Here is a 14,356-nt window from a genome sequence, read left to right on the forward strand (position 1 = left end):
TTGATCATGGTGAGTTTTGTTTTTAAGATAATGTTAGATTTCATTTGCTAATATTTTGCTGAGGATTTTTGAGCTTATGTTCATCAGAGATATTGGCCTGTAGTTCTCTCTCTTTTTTTTTTTGTAGTGTTTTTTATAGTGTCTTTATCTGTTTTGGTGTCATGGAAATGCTGGCCTCATAGAATGCATTTTGAAGGTTTCCTTTGGCTTCAATTTTTTGGAATATTTTGAGAAGCATAGGTTCTTATCTTGCTTTAAATGTTTGTTAAAATTCACTTGTGAAACTCTCTGGTCCTGGATTTTTGTTTGTTGGGACTTTTTTGATTACTGATTCAATTTCATTGCTGGTAATCAGTCTGTTCAAATTTTCTATTTCTTCTTAATTCAGTTTTGGGTGGTTATGTTCTAGGTATTTATCATTTATACTAGGGGGTCCAATTTGTTAACATATAATTTTCATAATATTCTCTTCTAATGCTTTGTATTTTTGTGTTGTTGGTTATTTCTCTTCTTTCATTTTTTATTTTATTTGAGTTCTCTCTCTCTCTTTCTCTCCACCTGTTCCTCCTTCCCACTCTTTCTCTTTTTCAATTGGTCTTGGTAAAGATTTATCAATTTTGTTGATCTAGTCAAAGGATCAGCTTGTGGTTTCATTGATCTGTTCTATGATCGTTTAGTTTCTATTTCATTTATTTCTGTTCTAATCTTTCTTTTCCTTCCTTCTTCCCTCTTCCTCCCTTCCTCCCTCCCTTCCTTCCTTCCTTTCTTCCTTCCTTCCTTCCTTTCTTCCTCCTGTTTTTTACTTTATTTGGTCTTCATTTTCTAGCTCTTTTAGGTGTAAAGTTAGGCTGTTTGAAATTTTTCTTGCTTTTTGAGGTAAACCTGTATTGCTACTAACTGGGTTCTTAGAATAGTCTTTGCTGCTTCCCAGAGATTTTTGGACTGTTGTGTTTTTATTTTCATTTGTGTCCATGTATTTTTTAATTTTTTCTTTGATTCTTTTCTTGACCCATTCATCATCTAGGAGCCTCTCATTTAACCCCATGTATTTGTGTCCCTTCTGATTTTTTCTTGTGGTTGATTACTAGTTTCATAGTATTGTGGTCAGAAAAGATGCATGGTATGACTTCATTCTTTTGAGACTTGTTGTGTGGCCTCATGTGATCCATTCTGGAGAATGTTCCATATGCATTTCAAGGTTTTTAAAAATGTATTTTATGGATAGATGAGAGAGAGAGAGAACAAGGGAGAGGCAGATGGAGATGGAGAGGAACAGAGAGAATCTCAAGCAGGCCCCCTGTTGAGCATGGAGACTAAAGCAGGGCTCAATTTCATGACCCTAAGATTATGATCTGAGATGAAATCAAGAGTCAGATGCTTAACTAACTGAGCAATCCAGGTACCCCTCTATATGAGCTTTAAAAGAATGTGTACTTTGCTGTTTTTGGATGGAATGTTCTGAATATATCTGTTTAGATTTATCTAGTCTAATGTGTCATTCAAAGTCACTATTTCCTTGTTGATTTTCTGTTTGGATGTTCTATCCATTGATGGGAGACATTAAAGTTCCCTACTATTATTGTATTATTATCAAATGCTTCCTGTATTTTTGTTAATAGCTGCTGATTATATTGGGTGCTCCTATGTTGGATGCATAAATGTTTACAACTGTTATATCTTCTTGTTGGATTGTTCCCTTAATGATTATATATTGTCTTCCTTTGTCTCTTGTTACAGTCTTTGTTTTAAAGTCCATTTTTATTTGATGAGGACTGGGTGTTATGAACTATGAACTATGATTCATTGAACATTATATCAAAAACTAATGATGTACTATAACTTGGCTAATTGAATTTAAATAAAAAGGGAGGTTTTCTAAAAATATAAAGTCTATTGTGTCTGATACAATTATTACTACTCTGGTTTCTTTTCACTTCATTTTGCATTTTCTATCTTTCATTTTCTACCTGCATGTGTCTTTGGGTCTGAAATAAGTTTCTTGAAGCAGCATACAGATGAGTCTTGCTTTTTTTATCCATTCCATCACCCTATGTCTTTGGATTAGAGCATTTAGTCCATTTACATTCTAAATGGACTAATTATTGATGGGTTTGTACTTACTGCCATTTTGTTACTTGTTTTGTGTTTGCAGTTTTCTCTGTTTCTTTCTTCTCTTGCTGTCTTCACATATGGTTTACTGGCTTTCCATAATGATATGCTTGGATTCCTTTCTGTTTATTTTTTGAATATCTATTACTGATTATTGAATTGTCATTACCATTAGGTTTATATATAACCTGTTACACATATAGCAACCTGTGGTAAGTTGTGGTTGCTTAAATTTGAACCCATGCTTTATTCTTATCCCCATTCCCCTCCATTTTAGGTATATGGTGTCATTTTTTACATCTTTTTATTTTGTGAATCCCTTGACTACACTTTGTAGATATACTTAATTTTACTGCTTTTGTGCTTCCTACCTTTTAACTCCTGTTTATGGTCTTTCCTTCCTAATCAAAGAGTTCCCTTTCACATTTCTTGTAGGTCTGGTTTAGTGGTCATGAATTCCTTTAACTTTTGTTTATCTGGGAAACACTTTATCCCTTCTATTATTCTGAATGATAGCCTTGCTGGATCAAGTATTCTTGGTTGCAGGCTATTTTCTTTCAGCATATTGAATATATCATGACATTTCTTTCAGGTCTTCAATGTTTCTGTTGAAAAATCAGCAGATAGCCTTGTGGGGTTTTCCTTTTTATGTAATTGTTTTCTTTTCACTTGCTGCTTTTAAAATTCTCTCTTTATCAGTACTTTTTGCCATTTTAAAAACCACATGTATGGGTGTGGACCTCTTTGGGCTGATTATGTTGGGGTCTCGTGTGCCTACTCAGTCTAGGTTTCTGTTTCCTTCCCAGATTCAGGAAGTTTTCAGCTATTATTTCTTCAAAGAAATTTTTTACTCTTTTTCTCTCTCTTCTTCTTTTGTGATCCCTATAATGAGAATCTTATTATACTTCATCATGTTGCTGAGTTCCCTCAGTCTGTATTTATTTATTATATTATTTTCTTCAGTTCAGCTTGATTGTTTTCCATTACTTTGTCCTCCAGGTCACTGGTCTGTCTTTCTGCTTCCCCTGGTCTGCTTTTTATTGCATCCATATATTCTTTCAACTATTGAGTTCTTCATCACTGATCAGTTATTTTTATATTTTTCATCTCTTTATTAAGAGTCTCATGGAGGTCCTCTACTCTTTACTCAAGTTCAGTGAGGATCTTTATGACTTTCACTTCAAATTCTCTCTCATACATATTACTTAACTGTGTTTCATTTAGCTCTCTTGCTGTGATTTTCTCCTGTCCTTTCATTTGGGACACATTCCTGTTTCCTTTGTCTAACTCTTCTGCCTTTCCTTGTTTTAGGAGGGTCCACTAAGTCTCCTGTTCTATTTTGTTTGTTTTAAGGTTTATTTATTTATTCTATATCTCCTGTTCTTGAAGTTATGGCCTTATGAAGAAGAGGTCCTGTACTGCCCTGTATGGCAATGTGTCTTCTTCATCAGAACCTGGCACTTCAGGGGTGTCTTCTATGGGTGTTAGGTACACCTTACTGTTGTGGCTGAGCTGCTTTTGCCTTCAGTCTGTTCATCTACTCTCTTTGGAGAGCCATTTGCAGGAGGGTTTGATCCCTTTTTTGTTACTGGGCCAATCTGGGGCTCTCCTGAGCTTAAGTTGAGTGAGATCACTCATTTGCCCAAATAGTGATAACACCAAACTGCAAGGGACTTTCCCTCTTTTTTTCTTTGAGAAACTTTTGTTAGTATGTGTGGCCTGCAGTCAGACTAGGTGTTTGCCCCCTTCTCACCTTCTCACTGCTGCGGTGTAGTCAGATTAGTGTGTGTGGTTATCCAAATCAAATTTATTGCTAAATTTGAATTAGATTTATCATTATGAATCTCTCCTCTTTACTCCCTCCCATCCCACTCCGTGTTTGTGTGTGTGTGTGTGTGTGTGTGTGTGTGTATTTTCTATGTGTTTTTCAGTGTGCTAGTTCAGTAACCAACCCCAAAACAATGAGCATGCCCTTTGGGCCCAGATCATGATTCTAAGTTATTAAACCATAAGAAACAAATGTTTTTGAAGAAATGTCTGATTCCAGGTCTGAGGAAGGAAATTAATTGGGTAAACTTGAAAAGTTTTGTCATACCCGATAACAAAGATTACTAAGGACTTTATTTATTTATTAACATATAATATATTATTTGCTTTAGGAGTACAAGTTTGTGAATCATCAGTCTTACACACACACCACCTTAGCAATTCACAGCACTCATCATAGCGATACCCTCCCCAATGTCCATAATCAGCCCACCCCATCCCCCTCCATCCCCCAGCAACCCTCAGATAGTTTCCTGAGATGAAGAGGAAATGTTTTGTCTTATGGTTTTTCTCCCTCCCTCCCCATCTTGTTTCATTTTTTCCCTCCCTAACCCCCATAATCCCCTGCCCTGTCTCTCAAATTCCTCATATCAGAGAGATCATATGATAATTGTCTTTCTCTGGTTGACTTATTTCACCTAGCATAATAACCTCCAGTTCCATTCATGTTATTGCAAATGGCAAGATTTCGGGGTTTTTTTTGATGGCTGCATAATATTCCACTGCACACACACACACACACACATATATATATATCACATCTTCTTTATCTGGACATCTAGGTTCTTTCCATAGTTTGGCTATTGTGGACATTGCTGCTATAAACATTTTGGTGCACGTGCCCCTTTGGACCACTACAGTTGTTCTTTAGGGTAAATACCCAGTAGTGTGATTGCTGGGTTGTAGGGTAGCTCTATTTTCAACTTTTTGAGGAACCCCCATACTGTTTTCTAGAGTGGCTGGACCAGCCTGCATTCCCACCAACAGTGTAGGAGGGTTCCTCTAGGGATATTTAAAAAGGATTCAGCATCCATTCTTCCTCATATCAGGGAGATCATATGATAGTTATCTTTCTCCGCTTGACTTATTTCACTAAGTATGATACGCTCTAGTTCCATCCACATTGTCGCAAATGGAATGAAACAAGATGGGATTGGGAGGGAGACAAACCATAAGTGACTCTTAATCTCACAAAACAAACTAACGGTTGGGGGGAGGGGGGTTGGGGGAAGGGGGTGGGGTTATGGACATTGGGGAGGGTATGTGCTTTGGTGAGTGCTGTGATGTGTGTAAACCTGGCGATTCACAGACCTGTACCCCTGGGGATAAAAATATATTATATGTTTATAAAAAAAAAAAAGAATTCAGCATCCAAACTAAAGGGGCTTTCTCTAGCCAGTATAAGATAAGATGTAGTTTAAAAATACATTAATTACAATCATTTTAAACCCATTGAAGTAAGATTTATGGGTTCATAATGATACTTACAAGTTGTTAACTTTCAAAAGTGATTAAGGAACCTTATGCATTATTTTGAGATCTGATAAATGGAAATATCCAAGTAATTATTTTGGGTAAATGTATAGTAAATGAAAATATCAAAGCATTCTAGATACTTATCAAAAAAAATGTTAGAATTAGAATATCACCATTCAACTACCCTCAATGAAATACTAGGTTTAGAAGTCATGTATCAACAGTTTCTAATATCATGGATAAGAGAAAACTAGATCTTATGTGTCTTTTGGTGAAAAACTGTAACAATCCTTCAATTTTTTTCTTTCTTCTTCTTCTTTTTTTTTTTTTTCCCCCAAGAGAGGGTGGGGAAAGGTGGAGGGAGAGGGAGAAACAAAATCTTAAGCAGGCTCCACACTCAATGCAGAGGCCTTGAAGGAGCTCAATCTCATAACTCTGAGATCATGTGCTGAGCCAAAATCAAGAATTGGACAGTTAACTCCCTGAGCCCCTCAGGTATCCTTAAAATTTCTTCATTTTATGAAAACTGGTGGAGCTTAGTCTGATCAAGCCTCTGAATTCAACTGCCAATTTACAGGAAAATATGTGAAGAACAGAAAGATACATTTAACTATAATGTGAAGATAAAATTGCCAAAATCCAGATTATGGGAAGCTACTGTCAAAACACCTTATGAATTCAACAGATAGATTGTAAGAAAAGAAAGGGATGCTGAAGGCATCCGCAGATTAAAAGGACTAAAATAATACATGAAATTTTAAGAAATGGGCAAGACTAAGGCATAGCACTGTATATAAATTTAAGTGATAAAACCATTAAGAAATGCAGTGAAGTGATTATTGCAAAGACAGTGACTTTTGGGGAAGTGAGAATAGTAACTGCAGTGGGGCAGGTAGATCTAGGGGATAGGAAACACCCAGGTCCAGCTTCTTTGCCTCTTTTTTCTGACCAAAGTTACAGAGATGTCTCTCCAAAGGTACAAGCCAGGGGTACAGGCTCACTAAAAGACTGAGACTGAATCATAAGACTGTAGAATGCTAAACGATTCACTCCATCTACTCCTTACCACCACTTTGGTGGGGCTCCCTTATAATAACAGAGGTTTATAACAGAAAGAACTGTGAGTCTAAGACTTTATTTAACAAGGAGATTCTAACAAAATTAACAATCATATTGGACAAAAAGAAGGATAAACCAAGAAACGGGCTCTTAATTATAGAGAAAAAACTGTTGGCTATCAGATGGGATGTGGATGGGGGGAATGGGTTAAATAGGTGATGGGTTTTAAGGATGCAGTTGTTGTGATGGACATGGGGTGTTGTATGTAAGTATTGAATCACTGAGTTGTAGAACTGAAACTAATATTATACTATATGTTACCTAGGTGGAATTTAATAAAAACAAAAACAAAAACAGGATGGAGGTTCTAGGGAAAGTCAAAGACAACAGGTGAGACAAAAATAAGAACAAGATATTTAATTCATCTGTGACACCCATAGCTACAGTAAACAGTAAACACAGTCCAATTCATTTGCAGATAAACATAAAACCTCACATAGACCTGTTTTCCTCAGTTCTTTTTGTCCATTCTGTAATGTCCAGCTTCCACTGAAACATCACAAGGCATAGTAAAACAAACAAACAAACGGAAGAAAACAGAGCACGAAGAGACAGGGCACATGTGAGAACCAGACTCATATATGGTAGAAATGTTGAAATGATCAGACTGGGTTTCTAAAATAAGTCTATGTTTGAATAGTACATAAAAGCTAATGATGTACTATATGTTGGCTAATGCACTTAATAAAAATAAATAAATAATAAAAAATAAATAAAATAACTGTATGTTTAAGAAACTAAGGACTCTAGTAGAAGAGCAGACCAAATGTAGGAGTCAATGGGTAATATCTGCAGAGCAATGGAATCTATGAGAAAGAATAAAAATGAAGTGCTAAAAAATGTAAAGAAAAATTAAAAATGGCTTTAATGAACTCAGCAAACAGGTACATAGTTGAGGAAAAAATTAGTGAGCTTTACAATATGTCATTAGAAACATCCAGAATTAAAATGTAAAGGGAAGAATGAATGAAAAAGATAAAACAGAGTATCTAAGAGTTTTGGAATAATTACAAAAGTCATATCTTATGTGTCATGGGGATATGAGGATGAACAAACAAACAATTAGAATAATGACTGAAAACTTTCTATAGATAATGAGGGTGGAAAAGAGAGAGAGAGAGGCAAACCAAGAAACAGGTGCTTAACTATGAGAACAGACCGTCAAAACACTTGAACTCAACAGCTAGATTGGTCTGTGTGGGGGATGGGTGAAGTTGGTTATGGGGATTAAGGAGTTGTGATGTTGTGGCGATCACTGGGTGATGTATGGAAGTGATGAGTCACTATATTGCACACCTGAAACCAGTATTACACTCTATGTTAAGTAAGTGGTAATTAAATAAAAACTCAAAAACAAGAGATTATAAATTAATGCAACATTTTGAGAGTGATTTGATAATAGCTAAGAATTTAAGAGAAATTGGAGGGGGAGATGAACCATGAGAGCCTATGGATTCTGAAAAACAATCTGAGGGTTTTGGAGGGGCGGGGGTGGTGGTTGGGTGAGGTTTGGTGGTTGGGTGAGGTTTGGTGGTTGGGTGAGGTTGGGTGAGCCTGGTGGTGGGTATTATGGAGGGCATGTATTGCATAGAACACTGGGTGTGGTACATAAACAATGAATTCTGGAACACTGAAAAGGAATTTAAAAAAATTAAAAAATTAAAAAAAGTTGGACAACTTTTCAGATATGAAAATATTTATTGCAAAAGCAATGTAGACCTGAAAAATTGGAGAAAATGAAACATTCATCAGCATGTTCATTAAATATTGATCAGTATTTTCATAAGTGAATATTAAGCCATCACTTAAAATGTGATTGACAGATCATTTTTTTTAAAAAGATTTTTAATTATTTGAGAGAGAGAGTGTGAGAGAGCATGAGAGGGCAGAAGGTCAGAGGGAGAAGCAGACTCTCCATGGAGCTGGAAGTCTGATGCAGGACTCCATCCTGGGAGTCCAGGATCATGACCTGAGCTGAAGGCAGTCGCTCAACCAAATGAGCCACCCAGGCGCCCAACAGATCATTGCTAATGTGGAAAAGTTTAATAGCTGCACAAGCATTCACACACACACACACACACACACACACACATGCACACATGCACATAAGAAGAAGAAGGTAGCAGGACAGTATATTTATTAAAATATTTACTTTAAAAGAATATATACAGATACTCTTGTAAACACAGAGTAAAGTACTGTATGAATGCATTAGAAATTTATAATAATAATTTATGATCATATTTAGTTCTAGGAGATGGGCCAGAAGAGTCAAACAAATGGGGAGAGAGATATTTACACTTTACCTTATATCCTTCCATTTGATTTTTAAATTATGCCCTGTGCTACTTTTATGAAAAATGCCATATTTCTTAAATTGTAAAAGTGAATATTTTAAATATGCTTTTGCTGATTTATTCAGCATCCCAGCCATCCTCGCTTTTATGTAGTATTTTGTTGTTGTTGTTGCTGTTGATTCTGAATATTGTTTCTTCACTTTCACCCCTCAATTCAAGCAACACATGGAAGTGATCTGAGAGCATCTAACAATTAAGAAGGGAAATGTATGGCTGAACAACCACAACTGGATAAATGTTGGAGGGCCTGGAATGGGCTGTGGACTTAACAGAATGTGAATTTGGTGTAGGTGACAACTCTTTCTCTTACCAGGCTCTCGTAACTGTGGGCAGAGGGTATGTGGTAGAGAGCGTGCAGAGATCCTCTGGGAAAGAGGTGCTTCATGAAACCTTGGTGATGAAGATTTAGTGACCCCTAGGTTTTGATGTGTGTCTTTTGTAGAGATTAGGGGACTCATCAGCTTGGAGGTAGCTTAGGCTCTGCAGGGATAAATGGAGTCATGGAGAAGCACAGAGCAGACGAGGGGGCTGACCAGTCAGAGCTTGGTTGTTGTGATGAGTAAGGGTCTGGGAGGAAGGCAGCCTGGACACTGAGAAATTTCTGACAGGCAGTTTTTAAGTTTGCTCAATGCACATAATTTTTTCAGGAGGTAAAACTTGATTATCTGGGCACCAGATCAGTCAGTTAACTGGCTGCCTTTGGCTCAGGTCATGATCCCGGGGTTCTGGGATCGAGTCCCACATCAGGCTCCCTGCTCAGTGGGGAGCCTGCTTCTTCCTTTCCCTCCACTCCTCCTCCCTGCTCGTGTTCTCTCTCTCAAATAAATAAGTAAATAAAATCTTTAAAAAAAAAAAAAGTAAAACTTGATTATCCTCAGAGGGAAGAGTGAAAGTTTCTTCAGCTTTTCCTTGACTATATCCCTAGTGTGTCTCTGAGCCTGTGCAAATGATTCCTTAGTGTATAACTATCCTTGGGGACAGAAAAGTTAGAGAAAGAAAGAGGCAGAGAGAATGAGGGAGGGGAAGATAGGTGGGTTCCTCTGAGCACTATGTCTGGACTTTTCCTAAGCTCCTCTGTGTGGACGGTGTTCTTTGCCACGAGTGGAGACAGCAGGAGCTGTGTCTGCCTCCTAAGCACGGCTCTTTACTAGCCATGGGTAGTCTGGGTTGATGCCTGAAGAGCAGTAGAACTTTCCAGTCTAGTCCCCATCTCTGGAGGTGAGTGTCTTCCAGGTATTCCCTTCAGTGAAGGACAGAGTAGAAGAGCATTATCATGAGAGGGTCTAGGTTTTGTTGCCATATAGAACAAGGACACCTAGAGTCTGAAGAGTGGAGTAAGAGAGCTGCAGAGTAGATGACTCTCCATCAGATCATCGCTCTGTAGCAAAGGGCAGGTGTCGCTCTCGGCCCGCAAGAACGACCCGCAGACGAGGTGAGTGGCAAACTTCTTTTATTACTAATGCTAATGTAGTAATGCTAATGGTGGCCGTGCCGCACCAAGCACTTACAGCAGTATTTATCCACGAAGTTCACCCGTACTCGCCCCCCTATTTGGCCAATCATAACGCCGTGCACGCAGTGTCCTTGTGGACCCTTATGTAACCATACAGGACTCTATTGTTCTCTAGCGGTGATCATGCGTTTATCTCTTGGCTCCTGGAGCTGTGTGCGTCCTCCTAGACTAATCATTCTCAGTTCCTCAATCTTCAGGCACTCCCGTCTACGTGACTCCTTGCATCTGCTGGATGGCTCTCCACAGGCAGGGTGATGGTACCTAGTACTGGCAATGGGCATACTTTGTGGCATCACCCAAGTCTGTGTTCTTTCATTTTTCATTCTGTCTTCTTTATATCTGCTTGCCCTCTTGTTGGGGATCTCCTGGAAGACAGAATGCAGACTGACTGGGTGGTGCTTTGGAGAAGAGTGAATGGAGGGAAAGATACGTTGGATAATTTTTGTTTCTTCTTCGATCTATTAATTGATATATTTATTCAAAAATATTTATAGAATATATACTTTGTCAGAGTCTGTTCTTGTCATAGGTGGTAATACAAGAAATGCAAAGAAGTTGCTTCAAGGTACTTCATTCTAATGTGGGGTTTTGATGATAAAGTAAGAAACAAATGCATACTATGATTTGAGGTATTGATGCAAGCCAACAGAAAGAAAAATACAGCCTAAAAAGTTTAGAGAGTAAAACTATGCATGTGTTGTTTTGGAGAGTATGGGGGGGAAGGGTCTGTGGAGAGGATATTTTTGAGCAAAAATCTGCATGTGGAGAGGGAAGGAGCCCAGTTCTCCTGAGGAAATGTGTATAATCTATGTCAGTGTCTTCTATCATTTTTGCATACCCTAGGACTCTGGAGAATATGGGAGGTCATATAAGTAGATGTGGTCTTCGGAATTTTCCAAGTTGCTCAAAGGGACTGACCCCATGGCAGTTTGGTTAGAGGGATGGGCTGCCCATTTGGAGGTGTTGGGTCCCTGCTGGGAGTAGAGATTTGAGACCTGGAGCATAAGGAGGATTTTGCCTCTATATCACAGGTGTTTTCTTGTCTTCTGGTTCTAGGTTGGATACTGGAGTACAGATAGGAGTTCCTTCAGGACCCTTCCCTCCCTGGTGTCAATTACTGACCAGGGGAATCAAGATATAAGAGTTAGAGGTCACTAATGGAGAGCTGGGGAGGCTTTTTCTGCTTGGAGGATATACATTCACTGAAATGAGAAATGGAGGAAGGCTTTTATCATGAGAATAAGGAGGAAGAAGTGGATAATCCCCGCCAGGGAGCCAGCTCTCCAGAAGTCAGGGAAAGACTCCATGTTTTATCTCAAAATAGTTCTTTCTTATGACAATGTCCTAGAGAGTTCCCACTTGCTAACAATACCACAAAGTTGACGATATAATTGAGGCAGAACTTAACATGAATGTAATGCAGCATCCTCTATGTTAGAAGATACAAAATAACCACATCTGCATGTGATTGGCTAATATTGGGATTTGCTATTCTAATAACTGTTGAAATTAATAGGATTTTGCAGAAATAGATAAAGGAGGCAGGAAAAACACTTTAGGGCATTTGAGATGGAAGTGTTGGTGGTATAATTGTGATCAGGAAAGGACAGGGTGGCACATCAGAACAGAGTGCAAGGGAGGATGGCCGGTGAACTGAGAGACAAGGGTAGAGGGTGGGTGTGGTTAGGGTAGACAAGGTGTACAAGGGTAGACAGGGGTGGTTGTGTTTTCATGCCTAGGATGTGGTGTTGGTGGCTATTGCTCCTCTTCTTGGGCTTTTAATTTACTTTCAAATTTATTCATGTCCTACATAAAACATTTAACACCAAGTTTGTATAGAAAATAGTAGTAGTACGTTGTAGAGTCTAGGTGTGGCTGGTATTTCCTCAATTGGAGTCGTCCTTTATCTTTTTGCAATCAAAAGCCTGTTTTCTCCCCTTTGCTCTTTAGATTTCACAAGGAACAAGAGCTCAGAACTACATGTTGGTGAATCACTCTAGTGCCACTGAATTTTATCTCCTTGGCTTCCCTGGCTCCAGAGAACTACACCATCTTCTCTTTGCTACCTTCTTCTTCTTCTACTTAGTGACATTAATGGGAAACACAGTCATTATTGTGATGGTGTGTGTTGATAAACGTCTGCAGTCCCCCATGTATTTCTTCCTTGGTCATCTTTCTGCCTTGGAGATCTTGGTTACTACTATTATCGTGCCTGTGATGCTTTGGGGATTGCTTCTCCCTGGAATGCAGACAATCTCTTTGGCTGCATGTGTCACCCAGCTCTTCCTGTATCTTGCTGTGGGAACCACAGAGTTTGCATTGCTGGGAGCGATGGCTGTGGACTGTTATGTGGCTGTCTGTAATCCTTTGAGATACAACATCATTATGAACAACCGAACCTGCATCTGGGTAGTCGTTGTGTCATGGGTGTTTGGGTTCCTTTTTCAAATCTGGCCAGTGTATGCCACATTTCAGCTGACCTTCTGCAAATCACATGTGGTGAACAATTTCTTCTGTGACCGAGGGCAATTGCTGAAACTATCCTGCAATAATACCCTCTTCATAGAGTTTATCCTATTCTTAATGGCTATTTTTGTTCTTTTTGGTTCTTTGATCCCTACAACCATCTCCTACACCTACATCATCTCCACCATCCTCAAGATCCCTTCAGCCTCTGGGCAGAGGAAGGCCTTCTCTACGTGTGCATCTCACTTCACTTGTGTCATTATTGGCTATGGCAGTTGCTTGTTCCTCTATGTGAAACCCAAGCAAACACAGGCTGCGGATTACAATAGGGTAGTTTCGTTGATGGTTTCAGTGGTTACTCCTTTCCTCAACCCTTTCATCTTCACCCTCCGAAATGACAAAGTAATAGAAGCCCTTCGGGATGGAGTGAAAAGATGCTGTCAACAATTTAGTATCTAATCTTGTCTTAAGTATTGCTATGAATTCTAGAATGCTCTGATAAGTACTTACTTATCTTTTAGCTGCATCTTAGTCACCATCAAATAACGTGTGTGCAACAAAAGCCTTTTAAATTATGGCCATGGTTTTTAACATGTTTGGTTGTTACTAAAAATTTACCTTATGATAAAGTTACATATATGGATACAGATACAGATACACATGCCCTTCTGAAATTATGATATATTTCACAATAAAACTTTTAAAAAATTAAATGGAAAAATAATATGTGTGATATTTAAGTTTCTGAATAAGAAAGGGTGGGTATTATAGAGGGCACGGATTGCATGGAGCACTGGGTATGGTGAAAAAATAATGATACTGTTATGCTGAAAATAAATAAATTAAAAAAAAAAAAGAAAGGGTAGAAAAATTTTTTCCCACTGCAGAATGGGATGACTACTGGATTCTAGGTCATCTAAATCCTCTAAAAGGTCCTGTGCTTTTGGTCCTCTGAGTAAACTTCCTGTTACTTCCCTGGCTCAAACATATTCTCTCTCTCTCTCAATCTCTTCTCTCTCTTTTTAGCAGACACAACAATACTTTATTCCTTCAAGTTGATGAATATGACATTTCTAATTTCAGTCATGGAAATGCAGACCTAAGGTGGTGCCTCTCAAACTTTAACATGTATTTCTGTCACATGGGATCTTGTTGAAATGTATGTTCTAATTCAGTTGTCTGGACCAAGGCTTGATAGTCTACATTTCTAAACAGCTGCAGTTGATGTTAATGCTGTTGTGGGGGGAAGGATATCCTCTACCCTTGATTTCCTGTCCCAAAGTTCTCTTGCCTTAGTACTTTGCTGCATATTTTCTTGGATGGCAGAATTTAGAGAATGATGTCATTCCACAATTTTGGACACCTTTACAATCCTAGGAGTGGTTATCTTTAAATACAGACACATCTTTAATAGGTGGACCTCCTCAGGGTGTGGGAGAAAGAGTTAAGTAAGTTGACATTCTCTCACCTGAAAGTACTCAGATCACGT

At 38.4% G+C, this 14,356-nt stretch overlaps 1 protein-coding gene across 1 annotated transcript; it reads left to right on the forward strand.

Annotated features, from left to right (window-relative positions):
• The first annotated feature begins 12,381 nt into the window (after window positions 1-12,381).
• On the forward strand, window positions 12,382-13,326 carry LOC131830220 (olfactory receptor 9A4). Its single transcript, XM_059172555.1, has one exon. The coding sequence runs from the start codon at window positions 12,382-12,384 to the stop codon at window positions 13,324-13,326; it is 945 nt and encodes a 314-aa protein (XP_059028538.1).
• Window positions 13,327-14,356: the final 1,030 nt, after the last annotated feature.

Source organism: Mustela lutreola, chromosome 4 (genome assembly GCF_030435805.1).
Source record: "Mustela lutreola isolate mMusLut2 chromosome 4, mMusLut2.pri, whole genome shotgun sequence".
NCBI lineage: Eukaryota > Metazoa > Chordata > Mammalia > Carnivora > Mustelidae > Mustela > Mustela lutreola.